Source organism: Nipponia nippon, unplaced genomic scaffold (genome assembly GCF_047370975.1).
Source record: "Nipponia nippon isolate SJK-2023a ecotype South Korea unplaced genomic scaffold, ASM4737097v1 scaffold_35, whole genome shotgun sequence".
Classification (NCBI taxonomy): domain Eukaryota; kingdom Metazoa; phylum Chordata; class Aves; order Pelecaniformes; family Threskiornithidae; genus Nipponia; species Nipponia nippon.
In genome coordinates, this window is record NW_028262353.1 from 695,670 (window position 1) to 710,823 (window position 15,154).

General features: G+C 57.8%; 1 protein-coding gene across 12 annotated transcripts in view; it reads left to right on the forward strand.

Annotated features, from left to right (window-relative positions):
• The window catches only part of SARNP (SAP domain containing ribonucleoprotein), a 31,455-nt gene extending 16,342 nt beyond the window's left edge, over nt 1-15,113 (forward strand). For 4 of the 12 annotated variants that reach the window (XM_087771728.1, XM_087771729.1, XM_087771730.1 and 1 more), the window contains 2 exons: nt 10,912-11,001; nt 13,982-15,113. In XM_087771728.1, the coding sequence (XP_087627854.1) occupies nt 10,912-11,001; nt 13,982-14,926 (1,035 nt within the window). In that variant the 3' untranslated portion in view covers nt 14,927-15,113. Of the gene's footprint in view, nt 1-3,880; nt 4,043-4,179; nt 4,848-10,911; nt 11,002-12,777 lie in introns of those variants that run through there. The other 8 variants (XM_087771738.1, XM_087771736.1, XM_087771733.1 and 5 more) reach the window with 7 other exon arrangements.
• The last annotated feature ends 41 nt before the right edge of the window (nt 15,114-15,154 follow it).

Genomic DNA, 15,154 nt, shown 5'->3' on the forward strand with positions numbered 1-15,154 from the left:
AGGGCGCTGTGGCAAGCGCCGGGGTCGCGGGGCTGCCCTGCGTGTTTCTCCGTCGTGTTCTTTTCTCCCATCACGCCGGCTGCTTTCTGGCTGCCGCATCCGTGAGCCGGCGTCACCACAGCCGGGCTCTTCCCGATCTCCCCGGAGCCTTCGCGAACCCCCTTCCAGGCAGGCTCTCCTGTCCCTCTTGCGCCTGCTCTGCTGGGGATTTTGTTCCTTACCTGCCAGGATTTCCCTGAATTTTCAATTCTGCACCTTCTGACTTTGCGCTTTACCAGGGGCTTTGCAAGGGCTTGGTTCTCGCTTCCCCACGAATAAGCTCCGCATCAGGCAAAGGTGGAGCTGCCCTCTGCTGTGGCCAGTGCTGGAGCGACGGGGGTTTTGGTGCCGTGGGAGTCGGGGTGGTGAAGGTTTCGGGCTGTAGGGAAGAGCGGAGGGAGGTGCTGTGCAGAGCCAGCCCCGCGGGGGGGCTGGAGCCCCCGTGCCCAGCCTGGGATGGTGTGAGGTACCCAGAGCCCTCGCGCGGAGCTGTCCCCAGGGTTGGCGGTGGGATCCGTAGGCTGTGTCCTTGTCCTTCCCCTTGTACTGGAAACTCCTGTGGTTGGGCACACGAGAACATCTTATGCCCTTCTACGCCCGATAAGACTGCGGCTTTCGTTATCTTGTTGGTGCTTACTGGGTATCACATGATGTTTTCTCTAGCCTTTGCCTAGGCAGGACGAAAAAACAGCGGTTGAAGAAACCCATAACTTTGTTTCCAGTAGAAAAGTCAAGCTGGGGTCCAGCCGCCCTCCGAAGGGGCTGGGGGGTCTTCTGCTGGGCTGCAGGGTGCCCGCCGGTGCAGCGCCGCCGCGGCCCAGCCACCCCCGTCCCAAAACTGCGGTGACGCGTTCACCGCAGTCCTACCGCAAAGGGAGAAAGCTGTTGTGAAACGAGCAAACGAGAAGCGACTGCGTGGCTCGGAGCCGCGCCGGGGCTCCCGTCTGCTGCCGGCCCCAGCTCCCGAAGCAGTTTGGTGTTTACCATTATTCCTTCGGAAGCGCTTCCCCCTCCGCCCCGGCCCTTTACGCGCGCTTACACCCACGATGTCATTTTAAAAATAAATGACGAGAGCGCTGCGCGGGGTCAGGGGGACTCCTGCTCGCGCATTGATCCCGGCGCCGCCTGAAAGGGCTCCGCGGCCGGGACAAACCTTCGGGGAGTGGCGGAGGGCTCGCTCCCGGGGGACAATGCTGGGGGGACTCTCTGACCTCCCTCTGCCCAGTCATCTGGTTCTTCATTGGTCCCCGCTGTGAAACAGAACTTCGCTTTTGTCTGTAACACAAATACATCTTTTCCCCACCCCCCCTTTCCCCCTCTATTATGATTCAATCAATGATGTCATTATGTCCCATTCAGGGGCTCTTGAACCATTTGGCTGCAGGAATTTGGAGGAGCGGCTGGGGAAGAATGGCAGACCTGGCTCTCGCTCCCGGCCTTCCAGAGCCTATTCGAGTCTCAGCTGGAGAAACAAAGTCAGGTTTCCCCTTAACCCCTCTTCACCACCGAGGACAAAAGTAAAAACAGCCCAAAAATTCCCCCGTGGGCTGGGCGGAGGGGTGTGTGTGCTGCGAGGAAGGTCTGCTGTTGAAGGATCCCCTCCTTCCCATTTACTCCTTTTAATTAAGATAACTTCACCAGCTCTTTCCGTTCTTGGATGCAAAACCGTTGAGTCTTTCCCCGGCAGCGCTGGGCTCTGCGGCGATGTTGTACCGAGTCTTTGGTTCGTGGTTGCGGCTTTTGAGGGGGACTCTGAGCTTCCTCCTCACGGCCGTGCTCGCGGTGCCAACGGTTTTGCAGGAGCATTCGAAAAACCTCTGTAAACACAAAAGATCCACGCTCTTGAGTCCCAGAAAGCTTTCCTAGTCCTGCTAATTTGGCACTGGAAAGCCTCGCTTTCTCAGAAGACCCCGTCCGACGCGGTTATCGGGTGGCAGAGCTGATCTCTCCCGGCTCTGCGCTCTCTGGAAGGTCCTGTAGGGCGCCGACGGCGCAGGGATGGGGAGCGCTGGACTCGGGGCCCTTCGAGGCCCTTGAGGGTGGATCCAGGCCCAGGACAACCTCGAACACCTTTTCTACCGCAGCGCCTGCGCGTGGTGGGGCGTCTCCCGGGCCTGGCTTTGTCAGAACACGCGGATTTAGGTTTTCTGATGTTTTAGCTGCGGATGTGTCGTGTGTAGCTTGGACCGTTAGGCAGCCAGGCTCAGCCCGCAGGGCCAAAAGAAGCTTGTTTAAAAACCTGGTCTTATAATAACGTTTGGGATGGAACAGCTTAATTCCACGGGTAATTTACTGGCTAATAGACCTTTTCCTGGGCTCTGGCCATTCCCGTTATTTAAAAGGCGCAGAAGCGAGCGAGGGGGTGCTCGTACGGGAGATCTGGCCGGGGGGTCCCCGTGGGCGAGGCTGTCCCTGCTCCGCCGTGCCCCTGGCCAGCAGAGGCTCGCTGGCACGCCAGCTGCCGTCCTGGGGGAATAAATGCGCGGATTTAAGTTATTAGGGCGCAGTTAGTCGAACGTTTGCAGAGCAGCAGCTCTTTTGCTAGGTTTCCCTTTGAGCTTTCCTAGAATCCGAAGCTTTTAGTGATACTGGGGAAACGGAATTAAGTGACCATAAAAGATCAAACGTAAGGTACTTTCTGAGTGCTTTGCCCGCCACCTTTTATCTCTCCTGGTTGAAAGGGGTCTGAAGACTTTGTACGTGCGGAGGTGAGGAGCAGCCACGTAGACCCCGACTCCGGAGGGGCTGGGCTCTGCGGATGAAGGCCGTCAGCCTGCGTCTTTCCTCTCTGTCTGCCGCTCCGACGTCCGCCGTTTGGTTTTTCCGTGGTGCCTTGCTGGCTGGAGGCAGCCCTGGATGCTCTTGGAGGTCAGCTCTTTCTGCAGGGCAATTCCTGCTTGCTGGGATAGGCCAGCTGACTTCTTGTTTGGCTCCCTGTCCAGAATCTAATCGAGTGGCCCTGTGCACCGGGTCCTCCCTCGGCAGGGTTTTGCCCTTGCCTTGCTGGAAGGTAAGGCCGTTCTGCTCGTCTCTGCCGCTGCTGCCCGGGAGGAGGCTGAGAAACCAGGCGTCCAGCCGAGACGTCAAACACGGCCCATCCCCTGGCATCGCCGGGTGAAGGTCGGCCCGTCGGCGCGGGGACGCGCGGGGTCCAGGCGTGCCCTCAGCTCAAGGCAGTTGTTTGGCAGAAGAAAAAGGTTGGGTCTAGGAGAGAACTGATAATCGGCCTCGCTCTGCTGCTTCTCAAAGAGAGAAGTAAATGGTGAGAGAAGGGCTGAGTTATGGCCAGCGCTGTGCTTCTCCGCTCGGAGGTTAGTGCTCGAAGTCGTTCATAGATTCGCACAAAGTCTCTTACGATTAAACTCCGGGCGGTGAAATTGCCCCGGGAGGTGCTGCTCTGCCCTGCCGGTTTTCTCCTGCGGGCCAGTTTAGTTTTCCCTGGTCACGTTTGAACCGGTGGGTCCCTAACTCCTCTCTGGAGCCGCGGACGCGTCTTTGCAGCGGTCAGCCTGTGGGCAAAGGGCCATCGCCAGGGCACGGGCACCTGGGCAGCAGGAGGAGACGCTTTGGTCTCTCTCCCAGCCTGCTTCGTGTATTACTGAAAAACCTTCTCCCTTTGGGGTTAGGAGGGGCTCCCCAGGCCCTGGGGTATGTGTGCGGAGCCTGGAGACGAAACCTTTGAGTTAAACTGAAGCGAGGTACCCTGGGATCCGCAGGAGAATAAACGAGCATGGCTCCCGTGATTGTCTTTGCTGCCCGCCGCAGCACTTGCAGCGGGCACGTTTGCACCCAAGAGCGTTCTCGTTCTGCAAACTCACTGCAATTCCATCTCCTCCTACAGAGACTTCTCTCAGCCTGTAAAGCAGCGGCACTCGGACGCCACGGGGCGCTGGCCGGCGAGGTGGCCGGACCCGGCAGCGCGGCGGGCTCGGCGCGTCGCGCTGCCTCGCAGCGGCCTGGGGATTTCGCCGCCGCTCGCAGGGGAAGGGTTAACGTCGCCGGGGTGTGTTGCCATTTTTGCGCTTGTTGGGTTTGAATAGAATGGATTTTTCTTTTTTTTTTTTTTTTTTTTAAATCTGGGGCTAACGTGCAATTCAAATCATGTTTAGTCATCGCCCGATTGCCTCTTTTTAATAACAGCTGGACTCTTCAAGGGAAAACTCTCTTGCTCTGCCAAGTGGCTTTACCTCTGCCGGCCTCCCGTTGCCGAGCCAGGTGAATTGCTCTTAAACGTGCTCCCGGGGGCTCGCCGAGCGCGGGGCGCTCGCCTCGGAGCCTTCCCACGCTGGGGCCAGTGAGCTTTGCGGGGGAAGAGCCTCTGTAAATGCCGTATGATATTTAAGATGCTGTTTGGCGGGCGCGAGGAGATGAAAAGCCCCTTCCGAGGCCTTTTGCCTTGTGGCGCACCTGAAACGCGTCTCCTTCGCTCGGCCCCGCGGCATTCCTGACATGTTTGTTTCGTCCCTGACGTCGAAGTCGAAGAATGCTTTTCAACTCGGCGCTGGGAGAGTTGCAGGTGTACTCTTAGCACGTGTCTGCGACTTTCGTCTCTTCCTCCCCTGCTGATCCCGTTTGGGGCGAGCATAAACTTCGAACTGTGAACGCCACGGTGTCTTGACACAGAGAAACCTCAGAACTGCCGGCTGTCGCGGCTCCTGCCCCACACGATGGACAGAAAAACGCTTCAGCTGGACTTTTTTTTGCCTTCCCAGCCTGTTTTCCAAGAGGCGTGTTGGAAGAAAGGACAAGGAGCAAGCTTGCGGTTGCCTGTTTCCCTTAGCTTGTGTAAAAAAAACGTTGCTGAGAAGGTGAGTCGGTCCCAGAAAGCAGCCAGTCGCGGCTCTGCGTTCCTCGGGCTTCGTTAGTGCGAATGAGTAAATCGGGACCTCCCCGGTGCGCGCCCAGAACGGCACGGCGTTTTAAACAACTCGCGCTCTTTGCGCTTCCCGTCTCCTTTTATAAATAAAGATCTTGAGACCTGCAGCGTGGTCTGTTCCTGCGCTAGGCTCGTCCCAGGCGCTTGGGGTAGCTTTTTAACACACGAAGCGAGCCAGGAGATCAAGCTTTGCTCTGACTTTAGGTGACTTTGTGGGCTAATTCTGTAATCTGGCTCCAGAGGAGGCAGCAGGGAGCGTGCGGATCGTCCGGGGGCACAGGCTGGCCCGGGGCGCGTCGGAGCAGGGCCATGGGTGAGGCCCAGCCGTGCTGGATGTCGCCGCCGTCTCGCTGCGAGATGGCAAACGTCCCGTTCCTCTGAATCCCCGGGTTGAGCTTCTGGCGCTGGGGTTTGGTGTCTCTCTTCCGTGGAGATAAAGCTGCGTTTGATGTTTCTGAAGCGCGTTGAGGCCCTTGGATCCGCCTGCGTCGTGTGATATTGTGTAAGCTGTGCTGTTTAAAAGCCATTTCTACGTGGCAGCAGAACAGAGGCTCCTTCGGACACTAACGCGCTGTTTGTATAAGGGCGGCGATAGGGGCTTTCATGTATATTCCTGCCGCGTGTATCTAATCTAAGTGGAGTCCTCGTGTTGGCGGTGTTTTGGAGAAAGGCTGTGGCTATCTCTGCTGGCTCGGTCTCAGCACGTATCCCGCTGCGACCAGCTCCGGATCCGGGCTGGAAGCACGAAGTGCTGTTGGAGACGGAAGAGCTGCGCTGGCTTGGGTTGAAAGGGGCAGCTTGAGATCACCCCTGCGTTTCATCGGGCTGTCGGAGGAGCGGAGCGTGAAACCCTCAGTCCTGCGCCCTGCTCCGCGTACTACGAGGCGAAGATCTCCTGTGTGAAAGGCAATTTTGCAGATGGGAAGGGGTGCAAGGCACGCGTGGAATATTCCAGTATTAAGCCTGGGCTTCCCGATTGCTTCCCGTCCCCTGCCGAACGCTTGCTGGCGTACGGGAGCGCCGACTCCAGAAGGACTTAGCGGCGCTCGGAGCCTGCGAGGGGAAGGAAGCAGGAGGAATAAATATGTTGAGATGAATTTCAAAAAGGCGGTGGGTGACAGCTGTGCGTCCCAGGATTGGAGTGTTCCTGAGAATAAAACCATCGGTTGCTGTCATTCACCCTCCGGGTATGAAATTGGAAGCCCAGTTACCCTTGAGTGTTTCATAACCTTTACCTTTTGGAGGTCAAGGCCATGTCATCATTAATCTACCATCGCCTGAAAGCCTCGGGGCTCTGCTTTTCATCCTGCCATCCGTCATGCTGCAGCCAGATACAGGAGAGTGACCAGAAGGGTCCGGTTTTATACACACATGTGGGCACGCACCCTTCCATTCGCCGGGGATGGAAACGCCGAGGATGCGATTACGGAGGCTCGTGTCTCTCTCGCTGCATTTGTGATGAGGATACTCCAGGCTTCATCTGCAAATCCAGAGCAGTTTCCTCCTGGGGATGCTTTAATCTGTGGAGAAAGGAGCACTCTGCCCATGCAGCATGAAACTGGGCCTCGGGGGCAGAGATTTCGTAGCCACGTGGGCTTTTAAAATACAGAGCGGGCGCACCAAGCAAGGCGGGGAGCTGCCCCTTGGAAGAAGGCTGTTGCCTTACCTTTTACCTGGCTGTTATTGTGCCGTGAGCCTGGAAAAGCAGGGCGGCGAGCTGCGATCTGGCAGCGGGAGAGCTGCAGACGACAGCTCGAGACGTGGAGCATCTCCCGTGCGTTGCTCCCCTTCCCCTGCTCCGGGTCTGTGCCAGGGCCTCCTGGCGAGCCAGGCTGTTCGTCGTCCCTCTCCCTACCCAGCCGCTCGGGATGAGCCTGGCCGCGCTCCCGAACTCTCATTTCACAGCACGCGCGCGGAGCCGCTGCTGTTTGACCCGCGTGTCTGAGACTGGGTGCTGCGAGCACGGCGAGGGACGCGTCAACGGATGGCGGGGCCTTGCTGGCCTCGTCCTTCGCAGCAGCTCGCTGGGCGCGGAGATCGGAGGTGCTCGCGACGAATCGTTTGTTAGAAGCTCGTAGGCGCTGAGGGCGGCTGTCCTGCTTCTCGCCCCGAACGCCAAAGGCAGTGAGATGCTTTTAGGTGATCTGGGATCAACTTTTGCCCGCCCTTTAAGAGCGAGGCCGGCAGCGGGGTTTTCCCCTCTGTAGAAGTTTGAGTCCTGCAGGCAAGTTAACCAGAACAGCGCAGCTCAGCGCTGCTGCGCGGCTCCTTATTCCACGCTGCGGGAATCGCTGCGCGCAGCTTGCCGAGCTCCGGCGGGCGGGGAGAGCGGCGGGCTCGCTGTCGGCGGCGGGCTGAGGTCTCCCTTGCCGGGAGCTGGTGCGTGGTGTTCAAAGGTAACCAGCTGCGCTCTGCCTGCCCCGAGCTGGGATCCGCTCTGTTGGCAGGGCAGCGGCGAGTGCCAGAGCTCCGCGCACCATGGAAACCACGAATTCATGCCTTTTGGCATTAACTCTTCCGGCACCAGCGGTAGTGCTTTGCTTTCTCCCGGGAGAGAGGGAATGATCCAGTTTTTAAATGGATCCTTCTCTCTTTTGGGAATAGGCGATACGAGCCAGAGGATGAGCCGTTAAACCTGGATTTAATCAGTGCTGACAGGCACTCTTCCAGTCTGGAGCTGTACGGCTCCGATCGCCCTTCGGGACCTCTCCCCGTGCACGCCGGGGAGCTCCCCCACGCCTGTCGCTTGCTTCAAGAGGAGAAAAAAGATGTCTCGGAGCCCGAGGTTCCTCTGGGAGCTGCATAGGGCTCCTTGAAAGGCGGTGGTGTGGAGGGGCGAGCCCTCTTGCCTCGCCTCCTTGTTCCCTGCCTGGAAGAGGGTAGGCAGCAGCTTGGGGCCATCGGCCTCGGGGACGGAGGGGCCTGATTCTGCCTGGGGGGGTGCGGAGCCTGCCCCCTCCGTGCTGGCAGTCCAGGGGTTCAGGCTGGGCGCTAAGCGGGCGCCCGGATCTCGCACGGAGAGGAAGCGGCTCCCGGGGCGGATTCCCATGGCGGTGAGATGCCGTTACTGAGAGCAGCCCCGTGCGGAGCTGTGCCCGCGCCCTGCGGTCCCCCAGATGAAATTCAGGCGTCAGAATTAAAGCTTTGGGATCGCACGCGGCGCAAAGGCATTGATACGCTTGTGTAAATGCAGCCCTGTTACCAGATTGCAGGAGAGACTTTGCTTCGGGGCTTGGAGTCCTTCATAAAAGCTTTTTTCCCCCTCTTCCTTCCCCCACCCCCCCCCTTTTTTAGACAAACTACAAAATGACTGTCGTGGCGCGAGCGCGAAGGGAACAAGCCTAGAAGTAGTAAGGTTAGAAAATAAATCTGACATCCTGCCAGAAAGGTCAGCTTTCCCTGCAGATGCTGGCGCACCCATTTGCACGCCGGAGCACGGCCCCGGGGCACTACCAGGGGTTGATAGATGCAGAGATAGCGGCGTTTTGATAGAGGTAATTTTCCTCAGATGGGTTTCAGCACCCCATGAATCAAAACCTGTCAGCGAGAAGCTAAAGATGGAGTGAAGTTTATTGTACGCGTGTTTGCATCTGACACTGTCGTGCTAGGGGGTCAAGTGAGCGAGATCATTAGGACCGTGTTGATTTAGTGGGACGGTTATGTGCTTTCCCTGCAGGGCAGGGGTGGGGGTGGCTTACCAAAAAAATAAATAAAATCCTACAGCTCGGCGCGGTCCCCGGGAGCCTCCCGTGTCCTTTTATTAAAGACACAGCGCTTTTCTTCTCAAAAGTGGCTTTGGGGCCATCCTCTTGCTCGTGGGATTTAAACCACGCGGGCAGCAGCGGTGGTTTTTAAGAGCCCGTTTAATATCGCTAATGCCCAGGTCGGGTTTTCTTTGTGTGGCTGTGGTTTGTGCGTGCGTCGTGCTGCTCCGGCGCCCAACTTTTCCTTCCCTGTCCCCGTGATGATAATCCCTCCCGGCGTCCTTTGTTCACAACCCCGGAGTTTCGCAGCTTTTCTGGGACGTTGCTTCTTCCCGAAAGCTGGAGTAATCCCAGCCTGGATGGGGTGCGGGGCTGGGAGAGGGCTCTCGGCCGCTCCCCCCCGAGAGCCTAGGGCGGACGCGTACCTGCCGTCCCTCTCCGCCGTGAGCTGGGCCTGGGGAGGGCAGGGAGCACCAAGGGTGACTTAACCTTTGCTCGTAGCTTTGCTATCAAACCGTGGAAAGGAGGACCGGCAGAACGGAGCAGGTGAGTGAGGGTGGCGATGTCCTGATGACGGAGCCGTCTTCAAAACAGCCCTGCGCAGAGGCTTTCTGGGGAGGAAGGCTAAGCTGCCGGCTCGGTGGGGCTGCCAGCGCTTGCCGCGGTGTTCGGCAGCGGTCCCTGCGGTGAGGGGCTGTAACGCATGGCGGGAATCAAACGTGTTTGGGCCACGGCTGCTGGCGGCTTCCTACGGAGCCGGAGCTTGTGAGAACCTCGGGGCTTTCGGTTCAAGCGCCTCGGCCAGCCCTGTTGCCACAACACGCGCCCGTGTCAGGAGCAATAGCGCTGAGCGGGCTGCTGTGGCCTCCTTTATGTAAGGTGTTGACGTGGCGAGGTGACCCCGCTGCTCGCTGACGGGGCGCCCGGTGCCACTCTGGGCAAATTTGGCTGCTGATGGCGTGGTTCATGACCTTGAGCTTAAACGGATAAGCGTCCAGCTTGATTCCGCTGCAATTCCAGTTGATCCAGGTGGAGCACTGGGACTTGAAGCGTATTTTCTCGGAAACGGTGCTCCTGTTCTCCTCCTGCCTGGTGCCCCTTGCTCTAAACCCCAGGCGCCGGCGTTGGTACCTCCGGTTCCCCAAGGCGGTGGGAAGCCGTGCACCAGGGCGGCGTGGCCGGGGACCCTTCGGTGAGCGAGAGCCTGTGCGTGAGCCGCACTCCCCTGGAGAACAAGGAGTAGTGGACGGGCTTACGGGGAGCCAGAGCTCTGAGGCGGACTTAATGACGGGAGGGAGAAGTGGTAGGAGCCTAGCAGAGGAACCGGGCAGCCTTAACTGTAGAAACGGCCTGAGAGAGGCACGAAACAGCCAGAGGTAGGAATAAATCCGCAGAAAATGGATGCGTTGAGGCTTTTATGGGCGACGATAGGTTTGGCTGTTACTGGCGATTAGGACGTTGTTGTGGGTGATGGCAGCCGAGGTAAAAAGCCTGCAGGTTTTTTGGAGAGCCTTGGAAAGCAGGGATCGGAGGGCTCTGGGAAATGTCAGTAGAAATTTGCTCGCTTGGGCTGGAAATAAATTAAATGAGACTTAGGACGATGGGGCGAGTTCTGAGCCTCCATCTCCAAATCAGAACGTTTCCGAGAGAAGCGGCGTGCTGCCTGTACCTCGGGGCGAGCGTCCGAGTCCTGCTGCTCGCTGTCCCCAGGGCATCGCGCAGGCCCCTGCGACGGCCGTGAGCGCTTCCCCCAAATCCTTCCTAGACCACCTCCAGACGAAGGTGAGGTTCTGGCTGCTGAGGCTGGATTTTCCTTCGCCCACCTGGGCCTGTCGCGGCGGCTGTGACGAGCGTCTGTCCTTTCCTTCCGCCCTTCTTCGTGCTGGGGCTTGAGCGTGAAGAAATTCAGAGCAAAGACGATATGGTGCTGTAACGCTGGGCAGGCTCGAGGGGGGCTGTGGCTTTATCTGGGGAGGTCGTGCCGCGGCTGGTGGGTGGACGCTGCCCTTCGCTGATCGCTGCCGAAGGGCCAGAGCCGCCCACGTTACCCGACACGCTCTGCCGCAGCTCTTCCCCGGCACACATGAGGCATCCCCTGCGGACGGCGCGCTTTGCCGAGGCGGAGGAGAAGCCTGCTCCGCTCTCAGCGTCTCCGCTGCCTTGCTCCAACGTTTAGGAGGTGCTCTGGTGGCGAGCGCGGGAGGAGTGGGGGTAGGAGGGACATGATTTACCATTTAGCCAGCACCCTGGGGCACTGCCAACAAAATAAATCTTCGTCCTTCTTTGTGCCAGAGTGAAGAAGACGAGAAACTGAAGAAGAGAAAGGAGCGGTTTGGCATTGTAACGAGTTCAGCCGGGGCTGGAGCTACAGAGGACACAGAGGTAAAAGCTTTTCCTGAGCGGATGGGGAGCGGCCGAGGGCGCTGAGGGGAGTGGGGACGGTCCCAGGGGTGGCAGCACGACTCCGCGTGCCTGGGACCTCGCTCAGCGCCGGGTCCCCCGCGCTGGCGTGGGGCTGACCCCCAGCTGTAGGTGGTTGTGCTCCCGTGGCCTCTTCTCCGTGGCAGGGAGCGCTGAGGTGCTGCCATCCGATCTGTCGTGGCTTTTCCCCCGGCTCCTGCTGGAACTAGGCTGCTCTGGAGCCTCCCAAGCCACGGGAGCGTGCTGGCACGTGCTGGCATCCAGCTCCTCCCCTTGCAGGGCGGCACAGATGCTTCCAGAAGAGGCGGGGGGCACATCTGCTCTACTCCACGTTCTCCCACCCTGGTTCCCCCTCCCCTCGGTTTGAGCTGACTCTCTCTGCTCCTCGGACCCTGCAATTCCCTGCGCCCCGGACGCTTCTGGACCCTCTGCTTCCCCTTGGATGCTATTGCAGGTCTTCGTCAATAAATCCCCGGAGACTCTACCATATAATGAGGATTGAGATGCTGACCCTGTTTCCAGCTTTCCTCCTCTGTGCTTTGTTCTGTCCTCTGTGGTTTTGGCCCATCTTTTAAATTTGTAAGCTCCTCAGGGCAATTTTGTGCTCTTTTATGTACTTGTGCGCTTCCTTCTGCTTCAGATTGTTCCAAGTCACCGTGCTCCGGCCCGGTGGCTCCTACGTTAGGTTAGGCGGGGAGTGCCGTGCGCACCTACGGTGCCGCATAAATACGGCTCCGGCGCGGATCGGCCAGAGTCGGGCACCCCTCTCCTGGGGGACAAAGGGACCCCCCGGGGTGGGGGCTCCTGCGGTAACAATCAAATGGCAAAGGTTGCGGCAGGGCGAGCGTTGGGCCTCGGAAACCGCTTAACCAGATGGCTCCTGGGCTCGACGGACAAGGAGTGGGTTTTGTTTGGTTCCTAAGAGCAATCCCAACAATTCAGGTGGGGTTTAGGGGCTTTTTTTTTTTTTTTTTTTTTTTTGTGTGCGTGTGTTTTGTTTTGGGTTTACTGCAGAAACGCTGCCCCGCGTGAAGCGGCGTTCCCAGCCCTCTGCCGAGCATGGGAGAATGAGCCCCTCCGGCCCGCGCGGAGGGGGCGGCTGGGCGAGGGATTCCATGCTTTTCCGTTAGGTCACTTGGAGATTGTGCCTGGAACAAAAAGGTCTTTTTACTGGTATTGTGTGCACTCAAATGCACCTTTCCCCTGGAGATTCTTGATTAGGGCTTCTGTTGCCCCCGGGCTATTTATCCTGCTAAAAATTAAGATTTATACGCCCCTCGTGTATCGGCTTAAAGGCATATCCGAGAGACGCAATAGTATATTTAATGCGTTTTAGTGTGTCCCTCTCACCTTTTCCATGAATAGGAGAGTGTTAACCCTTTGCCCTTTTACATTTCCCACCTCCCCACTGCCTGGAAGGGTTTCCAGGCCTCTGAAGTAGTCATTGTTCCCAGCTCAGCCCCTTTGTAGCGCGTTGCCAGCACGGCGGAGCGCTTCGGCAGCACTGTATCTCGGGCACTGTACGTTTCTGCTACTTGATTTTGGGGCGCTCTTTGTCCCAGTGTTAGAATAAAAGCTCCGTAGCTCCCTGGACCCGACGCGGTGTTGGCGCGCTCAGGAAGGGTTGTTACCAACACCAAACACTTAATGAATTCTCCGTCGGGCCGTGTGGGATTTTAACGAACGCGTTCGCTTGTTTCTCTTTGATTTTGATTTTTTTGTAATTCCTCTCTGCAGGCAAAGAAGAGGAAAAGAGCAGAACGCTTTGGGATCGTCTGATGCTGGTCCTTCTTGGCCTCAGCCCATTTGCAGTGTGCCTCTCGAGTGCGTGCATACTTTCTCTCTCTTTCCCCCACTTTCTCTCACTCCCACACTGTTTCTCTAGGTTTTAGTGATGAGTAGACAGGGAATCCCCCGTAGTTGTATGATTGTGCTACTTATTTTTTCACGTTACGAAGTTTAAAAATGAAGAAAGGTTGAGCAAAAAGAAGCTGTTCTGGGTGCATCTCCGGTCGCCTGCGGTCCGGTGGTTTCCCAGCTGCTGGTGGGGTCGTTGGCAGCAGCTCGCACCGGAGGTACCGTCCGGCGGGGAGAGACGGAGCGCGTCCCGGTGCCCTCCCAGTGCCGCTGGCGAATGCCTGCGCAGGGGAGAGTCAAGCTCTGCCCGGTAAATAGGCGGGCAGGTAGAGCAGGGGTAGGAGCGCAGCGTCTGCTGTGCGATGAGGAGGGGAAGGCACTGAGGAACGGGAGAGCGGGGTCTGCTCTGCCCTCGGCAGCTGCTTTTCTGGTTTAGGGACTCCTGGTACGCTGCTAAAGCAAGGGCCGGTTTGAAGCGTCTTGTCTCTTTGCCGTCCGATGCCGTCTCCAGCTCTGGGACTGCCCTGGTCCTCTCCTCCTCCACCCGGGGAAGCGGGCCCCGAGGTTCAGCTGCGTCCTGGTCTCTTCCCAGCAGCTGGGACGAGAACGCGCCTCGGCTCGAGAGCACGATGCGTTACGCCAGTCCCACTCTGGATCTCTCGCCCAAGATCTGACAGGTCGAACGTCAGGGAGGGATTTTCTCAATTATATTGTCTCCTGTTTCCAACAACGGAAGCGGCGTGTGCGATAGCCGACACGCGGGGCAGTTCCACGACTGCCTGCCTTCCCCGGCTGAGGCTAATGGGAATTGTCAGAGCAAGAATTGCCGATTAACCCTAGATCAAGACCGGTGTCCTAAAACGAGGAGGCAAACATAGCAATGCATTCGCAAATGGAGCCTGTTCTCACCGCTTCATTTATCCCGCCTTGTTAAGCCCTCTGCCGCTCCTGGCGTTTCACCGACGTTTTCAGGTTCCTCGAAGGCCAGTGATGCGTTTTTCTCCTTAAACGACAAACCCGTGGAGTCGCTTTGTCCCGTGTGTGTTCTCAGGCTGGGTTTTATCTTGTCCTCTCTTTGCCTCAGAGCAGCTGCCAAGCTGGTTTAACTCGCAGACTTGCCGAAGAAGCCTCAGTCTTCTCCGAGCTGCCAGGCGGTGCGGGAGAGCGCCGGCCTTACCCCGGGACCTGTGTTTTGAGCGTGGAAGTTCTTGGTGTGCAGGAACACGGTTCCTTCTGCTGCGGTATCCGTAACCCTTTTGGTGAAATTACGGAAAAAATTTGGCCGAGGCACGTGAAAGGCAGCGCTGCCGCAGCGCGTGAAGCGCTTCTCGCTGCTCTAGCGTTTCGGACGGCACCTTTGTTCTTGGGGAGCTGTAAAGAGCGATTCCCCGGGGTGGCTTGTGTGGGTGGAAGAAGCGGTGGCAGCGGAGAAGCAAAGGACCCGGCAGCGCCGGGGCAGAGAGGAGCTGCCCGGTGCCCTTCCCTCCTTTGCCTGCCCGGAGAATTGGTTTCCCTCGCAAGCGTTGCTTCCCGCTGCCTCTCCCGCCCCGCAGAGCTCTCCCTCCCGCAGACACCTCGGCCCCAGGCGCCAGCAGAACTCTCTCCGTCTGCTTGGATTTTGAGGTGGGCGTCGTGGCTGAAACCCTTCTCGTGGCTGAGGCCCGACCTCCTAGGATTCTTATTTCTGGCCGTAACCTCGTACCGGAGAGGTGTTTGCCTTGCCCGTGCTTGGTTCCTTGAGGTGCTAGAGAGCAGCGGGTGTGCGTACAAATGGAGCTTTTCAGAGGCTTATACCTGGTTCTTAATAAGCAATATATATATATTTTTTAACGTAGAAGTCTTCAAACCGCTTCTGTTCCATTCACGTTCGCAGTCTGCCTGCGGCCGCGCGCCCTCGGTGACTCTAAGCAATACCTTGGACGTCCGTTCGCTTTCCCAACGGGCAGCTGAAAGCCACGGGGCCCAGGTCCGTTCTGTGTCGCGGGTTGCCAGGCCCCGAGTGAGTCAAAGCTCCCTTGCTCCTTCCTGATTTAATGTAATAACGTTATTCTGATTTTTTTTTTTTTTTTTTTTGTATGTTGGATTTTTGTAAGATGTATTTTCTATTTGGCTCATGATCTTTTTGCTGGTTATTCGCTTGAAATGTTTTGTAGTGTGCCAGGGCAAACACTGCATTTCATTCTCGGTTTCATAATAAAACTGCTTCTCCAAGGCAATTCTGGTATCTGTCAGTTTGATGCATGGCGCGGCCGAGGCT